We start from the raw sequence: 13,974 nt of genomic DNA, 5'->3' as shown, positions 1-13,974 counted from the left end.
GGAGCTAATAACAAAACAGTTGTTAATTTGCTGCTACTCAAAGTATTTTTTAAAATAGAAAAAGTGAAAACTGATTAAAATGTATAGTTTCCATATGTCTTTGTACCCAGATACTTTTACAGATAAAAAGAAAGCATTTTGAAAGGTACTTGCCATCATTCATATCATGAAAATGCAGATTAAAAACACTATGAGATACCAGTGCATATCCACTAGAATAGCTAAAATGACAGACAATAAATGTTGACAAAGATGTAAAACACTGGAATTGCCAATGAGAATTTAAAAATGGTACATTCACTTTGGAAAAATAAGGTGATAGATTTTTAAATTAAATATTACCATATGACCCAGGAATTCCATTCCTAGGTATTTATTTACCAGAGAAATAAAAACATATTTCCACACAAAGACATGTAGAGATTCACAGCAGCTTTACTTGTAACAGTTAAAAACAAACAGCAACCCAAACATTGAGCAACAGATAAATGAGTAAAACAGTATGTATACAGTATTGGTCAACAGAAAACAAAAATATGCTGCTGACTTATTTAAGATGGATGAGGGCTAGAAGTATTATAATGAGGAAAACAAATAAGACACATCAGAATACTTACTTTATGAGTGCATTTATACAAAATTCTAGAAAAAACTAATCTATAGAAACGAAAAATAGATCAATAATTTGCTGGGACAGAGTATTGGGTAGATGTCTTACTAAGAAGGGGAATGGGGGAAAGTTTAGGGTTAATGGAAAGATTTTTTTTTTAAATCTTGACTAGGGTGGCATTTCAGATGTGCACACACATCATCATCATCAATTCAGTTGAGAATGAGGGAGTTAGGCAGATGAACAAATTTTAACATGTCTAATTTGAACTATTCAAATATCAAACATATCGTGGATAAGGAAAGGGTTTATGCATGGGATAAAATGCCAGTTCACATGTTTAGTGGATCTAAACATTAAATGAGTAGTCAAACCAGTCTATCTTTAACATTCTTCCAAATCCTGAGCTATGCTGACTATTAGTAATAGAGAATGTCACCAATCAGCTTTCTACACTAAAATGACCCCTTTATATTTTTAATAGGGAAACTTTATTATGTTGGCTTATAGTAACGCAATCATAAAAGTGTTCTATAGTCCAGGGCCCCTATATCCATGGTGTTTAAAGGTAATAAAGAAGAAAATATACATCAAAACACTATATCCTGAGAAAAATCTTACCAGCTGTGCAGCCAAAACACTCGAGAACTCACTATTCATAGCATATGGAAGTGCAGTCTGTGCTCTGGAACCATAAGTAGTTTGGAACCTCTTCTTTACTTCATTCAGAAAACTGAAGGCTCGAGAACGCTCAAAATCCTGTAAAGTGACCCACATTGTACTCATATTTACAAAGCAAACAAAGATATGTGGCAGATTAGCAAAAACAACAATACTGTTTACTGATTCATGACTCCATTAGGAATAACTAGAAGTGACCCTGTTTCATAGATAAGGAACAAAAGCTTCCAAAAGACAACTAACTTGCCATTTGTCATACAGCAAATAAATTAAAAAGCTGAGAACAAAATCCAAACTAAAAACAATTGTATGTGGGGAAAAAAAAATCAACAAATTCCACAAAGAAAGCCAAGAGAAAAAACAAACAGGTGAAGGAAACAGATCAAGACTTGAAAAAACTGAAATAGAGACAATAGAAAACACAAATATAGGGAATTCTGTAAATGGAAAACCTGGGTAAAAGATCAGGAATTACAGATGCAAGCATAACCAACAGAATGTAAGAGTTAGAAGAAAAAATCTTAATGTGGGATGTCCGTCTATATGTGTTGCTCTTATTGGTTAATGAATAAAGCTGCTTTGGCCTATGGCAGGGCAGAATATAACCAGGCAGAAAGAGATAGAGAGAGAGAGTAGGCAGAGTGAGGAGACACCATGTAGCTGCCAAAGGAGAAAGACACTGGAAGACTTTCACAACCTTGTGGTGATACACAGAATAATAGAAATGGGTTAATTTAAGATGTAAGCTAGAAATACACCTGAGTCATCAAACAGTGTTGTAATTAATATAGTTTCTGTGTGGTTATTTGGGTCTGGGCAGCTGGGAAATGAACAAATAGTCTCCATTTTTTTTAAAAAGGGGGTCTTCTAGACCCACAAAAATGGGAGCCAAGTGCAGCTTCTTGGTAGCTGTATTTTTCAGATAGGCTGTTTGCTGGCAGTGAGCAGAGGCATGGTTCCTTTAAGAGAAGGCTTCCTGACGCAGCATTAGCAGCTCTTATCTATTTTAAGTATTTCACATAGTCCTTTTAGATAACAGATAGAATTTATTGTGAAACCAGAGGTAATATCATTGTGATGATCAATGTAATTTGATGTCATTCCAACTTAGCTTCAACCAAGGATTCTTTATTGTTTTATGTGCGGGGGTGTTTTTACCTACGCACCATGTGTGTGGATTGCCTCAGAGACCACAAGAGGGTGATAGATCTCCTGAGGCCACAGTTATGGAAGCTTGTGAGCTGCCATGTGGGTGTGAAGGATCAAACCTGGGTCTTCTGAAAGACTAGACAGTACTCTTAACCACTGAGTCATCACTCCAGCCCCCAAGGATTCTTGAACTGGGATCAATGGTCAGAATTCTAGAGGCACTTGTATTAGGATACATAGAAATATTACAGAGTTATTTTCATCATTCTTTAGGTTAAATTTCAATTTTGAATATGAGCTAACAAAACAAAGCTTAGTCATCTCCAGAAATTATTTATTAATATGCTATCATAGTAACAGGTATTTTGAATGGTCTATATGCATCAACATTTCAAAAGTATTATTATTAGTCTGATGGCCAGCTGTTATCAATGATGTTATAAAGAAGTATATTCATTAGTATATCCTTTAAAATATATTGAGTGTTATATTAAGTAAAATTGATTTTGTTTAGACTTCTGTGTATTCTACTTCATACATTTAACAAGAAAGTTACAAACATTGATTTATAGAAATCATGTTAATTCCATGACTGTCAGACACCTGCTTAAAAATAAGCACATGGCCAGTATGACATAAAAAGAAGTTAACATCAAAAGAAAAGAGAGGGGCATAGTTTCCTCATTCCTATGATAAGAGATCAAAGAACACAGTTTCTCTTCTTTATACATAAATAAACAGCCATGCAGCTACATGCCACCATAAAGGGAACTTGCAAGAAACTGACAATGAGTAATGAAAATGAGAGAATGTTTCTTGATGACATTAAGTTACTGAACATTCAGGACTTGTAGCATACTCAGAAAACAACCTAATTAATGGAAACTACACATTTACATAGTTGATCATAACATATGTACTATGATACTGTTTTTCTAAAGTATAAATACATAAAAACTTCATTAATATTGACTGAAGGAATTAATTAATATTCAATTTCAACATTTTGATAAGCTTTAATAACAATAATAATCTTTAGGAAGAGAGAGGCCAAAATGGATATCTTCATTGGGTCTCTCCCCTTGGAGTTTGGGGAACCCTATGAAAAGAAGGGGGAAAGAATTATATGTAGGTGCCAGAGGGGTCAAGGATACCAGGTGAACATAGCCCACAGATATTAACTAAGTTGGGCTCATTGGGGCTAATAGAGACTGGAGCAGCAATTAGAGTCTGCATGGGTTCACAATAGGTCCTCTGCATATACATTATGGTTATTAGCTTGGTGTTTTTGTGGGACTCCTAACAGTGGGAATGGGGGTGACACTGACTCTTTTATCCTTTCTTGGGGCCTGTCTTTCTACTGGATTGCCTTTACCAGCCTTTATATGAGGGGTTGTACCTAGTCTTATTGTATCTTATTATGCCATGTTCAGTGGATAGCCCTGGCAGGCCTGCTCTTTTCTAAAGAGAAATGGAGCAAGAGTAGATCTGGAAAAGAGAGGAGATGGTGGGGGCAGGGAGGAGTTAGGGGTCTGGGAGTAGTAGACGGAGGGGAAACTACAGTCAGGGTATATTGAAAACAAAAAAATTAAAAATACAAAAAATGAGTTAAAACAAAACCAAACAACAATCATAATCACAAATACCAATTTCAACATACTGTATAGTAATAAATGTTTAGAGATATTAAGCAGAAAGTATCAAAACTGAGCTGAATAATACATATTTAAGCATCAAACTTTGTCATAAGGTGCTTTTTATAACAAATACAACATGTAGAAAACATTTCTAGGTATAAATTTTTTTTATCACCTTAACCCATTATAGGTAAAGATAATTAATAATTGACTGTATTAGTAGACACAGTTAAATAGCAATACATCTTCAAGGTACTTACATCATCAGTGATACAAAGATACACAATCCTGTCTTGGCAGATGTAATGAAACAAGTAACTGTAGAATAAAAGATATAAAACATATTGTGGTTTTAAGCATCATCTATTTCACTTCTAAGTTCTATCTATATATAAGCCAGTTCAGTATGTCCAATTTCACTATACTGATACAAATACAACACATTCTCATCCTCCCCTTCCCAATACATTTCTATCTCTAGTTAAACTGACAAAAATGAATAAAATATGAAAATAAGTTCTCTTTCCTAAATATAGTAACATATGCATTAACCATTAAAATGTTAGCTACAAAGCATAATTGGATTTTTTTACCACATGTAGTATCTTTTATTTCTTTTCCAGAGAAATTTGAACTAGTCATTGACTACAAAAAGAACTAAAAGTGTTCTTGTCAAGAAAAAATGCTGACTTGGTGTGGGAGGCAGGGTATGGATAAAGTGAAGAGTCTTTGCTATAAATATCCTAGTAATTTAGAATTACTAAATACTGATGGGTGTGGTGGCATAAGCCTTTAATCCTAGTGCTTGAGTTCAAGGTCAGCCTGATCTATATCGCAAGTTCCAGACCAGTTAGCATACATAGTGAGATCCTGTCTCAAAAAATAAAAGAATAAAAGAATTATTAAATGCATAATTGGATTCTTAAGGCCTAAAGAAGAGATGGTATCTTAGAAGGGACACACAATTAAAATTTATCTCCAGTGAGCCACAGAATTTTTGTTTTTGTTTAGCTTTTTCCTGGTATGACAAATACAAACACCTTTGCTACCAAATTCTCAACAATAACAATTGAGGATCTATTTTAATGAAGTTAATCTGCAGGATAATAAAGATACAGAATATAAAACCATCAGTCCCTGCTTTTTTAGGGATTATAAAGACTAATAAAGCAGCATGGCAAACAAGATAATAACAAAGTTGAGGGTAGTATAGAGTAATGAGGTAATGGAGATTTACCAATGGGTAAAAGTGATATGTGATCTGAATTCTAAAGAATAAGTAATAGGAATGCAAAGAGTAAGCAAAGACTAGACAAAAGTACAGAATTAGGCAGTGTAAGGATGTGAAGATAAAAAGAGCACATGATAGATACAGATATAGGAGAGTAAGATCAGTTCACATGACAAAAGGATAGAATATGCAGGGGAAAGTGTAATTGCCTGGACAGATGACAGTACAAAAATAGGTACATAATAGATTATACAAGATTTTATAAACTGCATTGCATACTGCTTTGAGAACAATGAAAATATTCAAAACATTTTTGCCTGGGGAAGGTAGCATTATTACATTTGATGATACCAAAACTCAGTATGTAACCCACCACCTGAGCTCCAGTCCTGCATATGCTACTGTCTGTCATACTTAACCTTTTTAAACCTGCTTTTGTCTTCCTGAACAGATTTTTACAAACATAAGTATGGTGACCATACACCAATAAATAAAGAGAATTATCACAAATGTTATGAAGAAACGAAGAAATTAGCATTGAATAGTAACATGTTAAGTGTAGGTAGAAAACAAAAATGAGGACTAAAGTAGTAGAAGACAAGGTCACTGAAGAAAAATGGAAATAGAGAAGAAATGGGCTGACAAACTTGTAGAAGAAAGGTAAATATTTGGTGAAGAAGTGAAATATGATTCTGAAGTTTTAGGCTTAGCTAGCTGAAGATCTAGTGAAAGTATTCAATTTAGTAAAAGTTACCTTATTGAGATAACTAACATTATATGACTAAAACCAGGCCATAAGTTTTTTTTAAAAAGTCAGTGATTAAACTTCATCCAACAAACATGGGAAAAGCAGTGAAGATTTGGGTAGAAATCGCAGCATGTATAAAGTATTTTCTTCTTCTAAAACTTACATTGTAGTTAAATTCTTAGGCTGCCTTATAGCTAGATGTGGGTATGTTTCTAAATTCTGGTTCTAATAATATTACTGGAAGATATAATCCTTTCCTCCAAATAAAAGAATTCCGTATTTTTTCAACAGTGATGGCTCTGAACCACTCATCTCAGGACTATTTTCATATATGTCAAATTGTATCATGGTGTCTTTTCATAGTAGCTTTAAGTAACCTGTAAAGGGGCTTAATTCTAAAAAGTAATAAGGATTTCCTGACATTAAAACCTAAGGAAAAAGAACCTAAGGAAATAAGGATTAAATAAAATATTTTACGCATCAATGAGGAAAGTTAATGCACTTTTTAACATGATTACTATGATTTCCCATCTATGTCCTCTTTAATACAACACCATAGTGATATTTCTACAGCAAAACCTGTCATACCTTAAAAACCTTCAGTACCTTTCCACTGCCTACTGGTAAGCATAAACTCTTAACATGCCCTATGAAGCCATGCATAACTTTCTCCTACCCATCACTTTAGTTTTATCATCATCATCATGCTGAGTACTAGTCACAGAGAATGACTATTTCATAAATACTCTGTATAACGCTGTTCCTTCTAACTTAAATGCCACCATTTTGCAGTCTCTACTATACTTATCTACAGATTTCATCATTAAGCTATAATCTTTATGAAGGTAAATACTAAATTTCTTGTTATATCACTTTCAACAGGTAAAGTATCTATCAATAGTTAAGTACTGTGTTAATATTTACTAAAAGAATGAAAACAAATACTTTTTATATTATCTGTATCATCTCACATATCTTAGAACTTGATAGAAAAGCTATTTTTATATATAACATTGCCATAAATTTTTTAATATATAATTTCAATGATAAAATAAAATAACCATAAGTTAATAAATAACAAAACCAGATTTTTTTTTTACTGTTCTGAGGTAGAGTTTCATCCTGTGGTTTAGACTGGTTTGAACTCACAATGGGAGCAAGTAGTAGGATTAGAGGCATGAGTTACCACCATGCCTAGCTTAGTACCACAAATTGTCTAAGCTAGTCAAATTATTGTTTTGTCAAATAATCTACCTAAAAACTTATTTTCTACTGTTTTTACTACAATAAAATTCCTTCCTTCCCTCTACCACATGCAGATCAGAACTCACTTGCCATGTGAGTAAGTTAGTTTATTATTTTCAGAAGGTATCTTAGCCAGAATCTGCTCTGTCACCTCCAGGAAGTTTCCTCCACACCAAGCATGTTTGGCAAGGATAGTGGTTCCCCTGGCAACAACAGCAAAAAGAATGGCCATGACTTCAATCTATTAAAAGTAAAAAAAGGACACAGATTTAGAATATTACTTAGGTGTTGGCAGAAGGTTTCTCTCCCACCCAGTCCCGCAGCCATTCAGTCCCAAAGAAATACACAGAGGTCTACATTAATTATAAACTCTTTGGCCTATTAGCTCAGGCTTTCTTATTAACTAACTCTTACATCTTACATTAACCCATAATTCTTATCTGTGTCAGCCACATGGCTTGGTACATTTATCAGTGAGACATTCTCATTTTGATTCCTTTGCATCTCGGTGATGACTTGAGACTGAGCCTTTCTTCTTTCCAGAATTCTCCTGTTCTGATTGCCACAACTATACTGTCTACCTGGCTACTGGCCAATCAGCATTTTATTAAACCAATACAAGTAACAAATCTTTACAGGGTACAAGATCATTCTCCCACAGCACCAAGGCATAAGCTTTCAAAACTAAACTTATCATTTATCTACATTCATCTACAGATAGTATTGAACAAGCCACTATAGTATAAAAATCAATGAAAGTTAATAGGAACTGGAACACAGCTCAGTGGTATAAAATATGCTTAGTATGCCTGTAACCCTGGGCTTGATCCTCAGCAATAAGAAAAAAGAGAGAGAACAACCTTAAGGTTTTCTACAAGCTTATGATTTATACTGCTTATAGCTATGTATGGTGCATACACAGGCTGTATTTATAAATTATATAGCAGAAACTTGATACTGTTTTGAAAAGTAATGGTAATAGACAGCAAAGTGACATGATGTCCACGTCATCACAGTTTAATGAAATAATCCCATCCTTAAAATTTATCTTAGGGAAATAGTTTAGCAGAAACTAGATTCTAGATTAACAATGATAACAACAACCCATATTTATTGAGTATTCACCTTGGAACAGATATCAGCTCATTTAATTTGCATAACTCAATGGGATTATATATAGTTATGATGCTATTATAGATAAGGAAACTGAGGCATTGACACCATAACTATTTTTCTCAAGATTACAAGGCTACAGTGATAGGATGACTTAAACCCAGACACTGTGATTCTAGAACCCACATGGCTGTATATAGCCAATAATATGTACATTATAGAATTTATGACTATATGAGAATTACCTCTAGTAGAAAAGCATTATTCATAAAAGCAACCAAATGAAATTAACACAAATCTTCCACAAAAGAATAATGATTTTATAATTTATGGTAGGACTTTCATAAACAAACTATCACCAAAACAATATGGCATGAGTTGAAAATAACTTTCCTGATATTTGGATATGAATATGCTCATTTTTCTTCCTACATTAGGCCAGATTTCTCTGATTCATGGTTTAAGCTATAAAAATTAAAATTAACCCTTCAAAGTAATATAATTTAACACGACTATTTTTACCAAGTGTATCAGTGGTTCTCAAACTATAATGAGACTATAAATCATGTTGGGTAGCAGAATGAATGACTTGACATAATCTCTTAAAATCTGATTTTTAAGTCAGAGGTTAGATTCTGAAAAATGTAGTTAAATAATCTGGCCTAGAAGAAAATATTTAACATAGCCATACTTCAGTACATAAAGAAGAAAACTATGAACTACTTAGGGTCAGGGAATCTGCTGAGCACTGATTAGAATCTCAGCACTGAAGGACAGTACACAGAGCAAAAGGTATTCATTCATCTATCTTTTAAGCTGAACTTCTAGTAGAATCTCATGTTCATTCCTAATGCCTAAATAAATTTGTTCCCTAGAGTTATGTCTTTAGCAGTCTTCTTTCCAGACTCCTCTGAACAAATATGTAGGAAGTTACACTTTCCAAACTGTCTCATACTTTTATCTCCCTTGATCTAAAAGCCTCCCTTGACCATGTATCACCACTCTGCATTTATCATTCTATTTCTCAGACTTTTGGCTATATATTCTTTGTTTCTCTACATCCTTTTAACTCAACTTACTAAACTCTGGCTTTTGCCCTTAAAAATCCAAAATATAATAATTCCTAAAATCACAAACAGCCTCCTTCTATGCTATAAAATAATAATCATTTTTCTATATTCACCTTAATTCATTTCTCAAGAACTACCAACATGCTAACTGATTGTCATTCTTGAAACTTTCCTATGTATTTGACTTCTCTGGCTTTCTTCTTGGTGACTTTTTCAACCCCTAACTCACCACTAAATGGTGAATTCTTTAAGGGGCTGATTCTATACCCTTTTATCAAAGATGAGTTCATGTGAATTTGACATTTAAAATATAATTCATAAAAGATACAAAAAATAGGGTCAATGAAAAACACAAGACATAACCAACAATTAAAGGAAATATAAGAGTAGAGACCCACAAAAAAAAAAAAAAAAAACTCAAGAGAACCAAGTGGGTAAATGTGTCCAAAAGGGAAAGAAAAAATGAAAAGGAACAAGTTTTAGTGGTTGGATGTATTGCCTCATACAAAGAATGAAGACTAGAAAATATTGACTTCAATTTCAAAAGGAAGGAAGCTAGGGCCAAAGAGACAAATAGTTGAACAAATGAAAGCACAGAGATATAGAGATAAGAATTCATATGGTATCCAGACAGAGAGATGAAAGTGGCAGCTTTGGTCACTCTGCAACTTCAAGAAAAAAAAAAAAAACAAGATTTGCAACAACATAAAAAAAGACTAATTATGAACCAAGGGCATGAGGTAACTGTTTAAAATGCTTAAATAATCTTACATTATATTAGGAAATGGGGTAATTGGCTCTAAGTCCTACTATTATTCCATGCTATGTTAGTTATACTTTACAGAGAACACTGAATTTCGTTCTAGGTATCTCGACTGTACAGAAGGGAGAGACTACATGTGAGAAATTTGGAAATTATGTTATAAAGGGGATGACTTAAAAAACAAAAGATAGTTTAAAAAGAAAAGGAATGTAAAACATCTTTTAGATTTATATAAAGTGTATATGTATTGGAATAAAGAGCACACTTTTGAGAGTAAAACTGGGAATAATGAATATAAGCTACAGAGAAGTAGTGCAATAAATAGTATAAAATAGAAATTTTTCCCACAATAAAAGTAGTTCCAAATTAAAATTACATTGTTAAACATTGCATATATACCAACAAAAACCTTATTTTCTTTCCAGATGTCACTAATAGGAATTTTTAAAATGATGTCATATATTACTAAAAAAAACTTCACGTACAGTCAAATCTTGCCCAACCACATTATAACTCTTTTGCAATTGAATGTGTTAACATATTGATGAGTGTTGAGATAACATAAACAACATAGCAGAAAGAACACTCACTGTATTTGAAATAAGGAAACCTAGATTGACTAATTATAAGCACTATGTGACTATTTAACAAACCAAGAAATGCTGTATAAAGTAGCATTCAGAAAGAAAAAGCATCAAATAAGCCAGATAGAGAGGCAAAATAATAGAAATACCAGATTTTCCTCAGTGCTGCTTCTCCTAATTTTCTTAGACATTTATCACTTAGGCCAATAGCCATTATCCCAATTCTACTTACATCTTGCTAAAAATTCTAAATTAGTTTTCTGTGGCAGTCATAAAAATTATCAAAAACCAGGTGGATTACCACTGACAAAAATTTTATCACCTCAAAGCTTAAAAGGCCAGAGGGTGAAAATCAAGACATTGGTAGGACCATGCTCCCTACAAAATCTGTAGGGAAGAATCTTTAGGTTCTTCTAGTTTCTAGCAATTAGCTAGCATTCTTCTTTGGCTTGCAGTTTAATCTTTGCCAATCTAGTCACATAGTGCTCTCTTGTCTTCAGATAACATTGTTTCTGTGTTCCTTCTATCCTTTGAGACCAATCATATTAGTCAAGTGTCTACTATACTCCAACATGGCATCTTTATTTACAAAATCCTATATGCAGTAAGGTACCATGCACAGGTGTCAAAAGTCAGGACTTCAACATAGCTTTATGGAAGACACAATTAACAGTATTCTGTGTTCTCAAATCAATCCTATTCTCCATTTTCCATATAATTTACATTCTTCCAAATTGCCTCTTCTACTTCTAAAACCAACTACCTCATCTTTTTCCTCAGTGATTTTAGAGACCTGTCCTTATAGCTATGAGGCAATCTACTATAGTTTGGACTTAGAAAAGCATGTTGTAGCTGGATGTGGTTGTGCATACCTCTGATCGTAGCACTTGGGAAGTAGAGGTAGGACTATCAAGAAGAGTTCAGGGTAAGTCTCAGCAATATAGTGAGTTCAAGGCCAGCCTGGATGTGACAGTCAAAGCAGTAGATAACGGAGTTATGAAACCGAGGTAAAAAGGACTCCTATACTATAAAAGGAATCATAATACAGAGCGAGACAGACATAAATAAATACAATAAGATGTAGAGAATGAATAACCTAAGAATAACCACAATTGTTTAAACTGTTCAAAACAAGATTATGTAATTATGTGATTCTAATCTGACAAAGAATGACTAGTTACAAATCTATGTATCAGCATTTTCCTCATATACTGTTAACATTTTTTTCCTTAAAAGAGAGGTCAAAGTGTTTGTTTTACCTTATCTATCCAATTCTCAGAAAATCCTTGCACAGAATATTTATTGAACAGTTAAGTCAACACTGGGTGTACTTAAATTATTCCAACTAACAGATAACTTTATATTCTATAGAAACAGGCAAGAAGAGTAATTTTTTTTTACTACCAAACTCCCTCCGTAATTCAGGTAGACAGTTTGTTGATAGTAATCCAGTCACCAACTCTTCAGTATGAGACATAGCAAGAAATAAGTCAATGGCAGATAAACCACAAGTTGTTGTATATTGCAATTTGTAGGATAACCTTGCAACAGATAGCAAAGAAAGAACACTGTCAAGCTAGACAACTAAAAAGAAGGGGTGTTTACAAAAAGTCAAGTAACAGATAAAGATTACTCCTGTTGCTATCACAACTATTGTTTCTCGAAAATGATTTGAAGTCCAACTCAATCCCTATCACTTTCTCAGGATAGAATTTTATTCTGTCAAACCAACTACCTTTAAAGTTTTACATTTATCCACACACACGACCATACTGATTTACTATTCCTACTTATCCCTGTTCCCCAAACATGCAAGTTCCTATAGTAGTCACCTCCTATGTCTTGTTTACTACCATGCATCCCATGCACTTAAAGGAGTATTTAATATGTATTCACCTTTTAATAAATATATGTTAAGTACACTGCTTCAAGACATAGCTATTCAAAGGAAAAGAATTTTCAAAAGAGAATGGTGATATATGTCATAGTGTGATTAATAAAATCCCAAGAAAAAGACTTGATAATTCATTGGTTATGAGAGTCAGAGTCATAGTAACCAACGAGTCAAGTACATGATCAATTTGGTAAATATTGGTCATCAATAAAAATAACAGTAATACGCTCAAACAATAGTTTTCAGTGGGGATCTACTGCCTACTGGAAACGAGAAAGTGCAATGTCAATACCGTTACGAGTGTACGGGGGTTAGGGGGATGCTAGGAACTCACAAGGAAGCATGAATAGGAGAAAAACACGAAGCAGAAAGTGATGTCGGTGAACATGGGTGAAAGAGTTTTTATGGCTATAGAAAAGTCTGCAGAACGCGAATTGAGAGAGACTTAATATTTTCCACCCTGTAATTACAACTTAAATGGCGCGTTCTGACACTAACCTGAGACCTCTTCAGCAGTGTAAAACATACTTTGCCCAAACTGGACCTGCTCAACAATTAGAACTGAAGACAACAGAAAAATTCAAGTCACACTTGCCCTGCCTTTTGCTCCAACCTAGCACCGTCTAGTTTACACCACCCCTCCGCTCTCTCTCCGAAGTGTGCCCTCACCTCCCACAAAAATGTCCCACTCCATTTACCTGTCCGGGTACCCTCTAGCGGAAACTCGGCCTCCTGGCCAAGGGGAGCAGATCCTCCCAGTGTCGCCCACTGCCGGAAACGAAAGAAGGACAGGACCTGACGCCCCAAGCTTCCGTGTAAAGGGCCCCGCCTACGCGTGGCCTCCTGGGAACCTGATCTCTCCTCCAATGGGAGCAAGCTAGAGGGCGGGATCTGAGACGTTTCCTACCCTCCGCATTTCCCAGGACTTATACTGCACTCTGGGAGTGGTAGTTCCGACTACGATGTCGTCACGTCTGCCCTAGGTAGGCTCAACAGCTGGTAAACATCTAACGCCGTACTATATAATCCCAGAAAACGAGAGGATGCAAGACATCACAAGTAATCTGTCAGTATAATCAGCAGGATAAATGAGGAGTTGAACTTCCCCCACCATCTCCCAACTGAGTCTCAGGAGTTAAAGTCGCCAGTTATAGACAAAACAGAATTCCTCTGGCAGGCACCCCTTTTGCCTTAGCTATGAAAAAAAGATGTAGTAGGATCAAAACTGCACGTATGGGCTTTGTAGGAG

General features: G+C 34.5%; 1 protein-coding gene across 7 annotated transcripts in view; it reads right to left on the bottom strand.

The window, feature by feature from the left end:
• LOC121436645 (vesicle-associated membrane protein 7) overlaps positions 1-13,569 on the bottom strand; it is a 45,389-nt gene extending 31,820 nt beyond the window's left edge. The window contains exons 1-5 of one of the 7 annotated variants that reach the window (XM_041636656.1): positions 13,424-13,546; positions 11,704-11,791; positions 7,388-7,542; positions 4,338-4,395; positions 1,232-1,369 (exon numbers count right to left, since the gene is read on the bottom strand). In XM_041636656.1, coding sequence (XP_041492590.1) covers positions 1,232-1,369; positions 4,338-4,395; positions 7,388-7,533 — 342 coding nt within the window. In that variant the 5' untranslated portion in view covers positions 7,534-7,542; positions 11,704-11,791; positions 13,424-13,546. Of the gene's footprint in view, positions 1-1,231; positions 1,370-4,337; positions 4,396-7,387; positions 7,543-11,703; positions 11,857-13,223; positions 13,258-13,423 lie in introns of those variants that run through there. The other 6 variants (XM_041636657.1, XM_041636655.1, XM_041636659.1 and 3 more) reach the window with 6 other exon arrangements.
• Positions 13,570-13,974: the final 405 nt, after the last annotated feature.

The sequence above is a fragment of the Microtus oregoni genome, unplaced genomic scaffold (assembly GCF_018167655.1).
Source record: "Microtus oregoni isolate MIOR12 unplaced genomic scaffold, Mior012 000050F_000, whole genome shotgun sequence".
Taxonomy (NCBI): Eukaryota; Metazoa; Chordata; class Mammalia; order Rodentia; family Cricetidae; genus Microtus; species Microtus oregoni.
The sequence above is the reverse complement of the archived record's forward strand: the minus strand, read 5'-3'. Positions and strand labels throughout refer to the sequence as shown.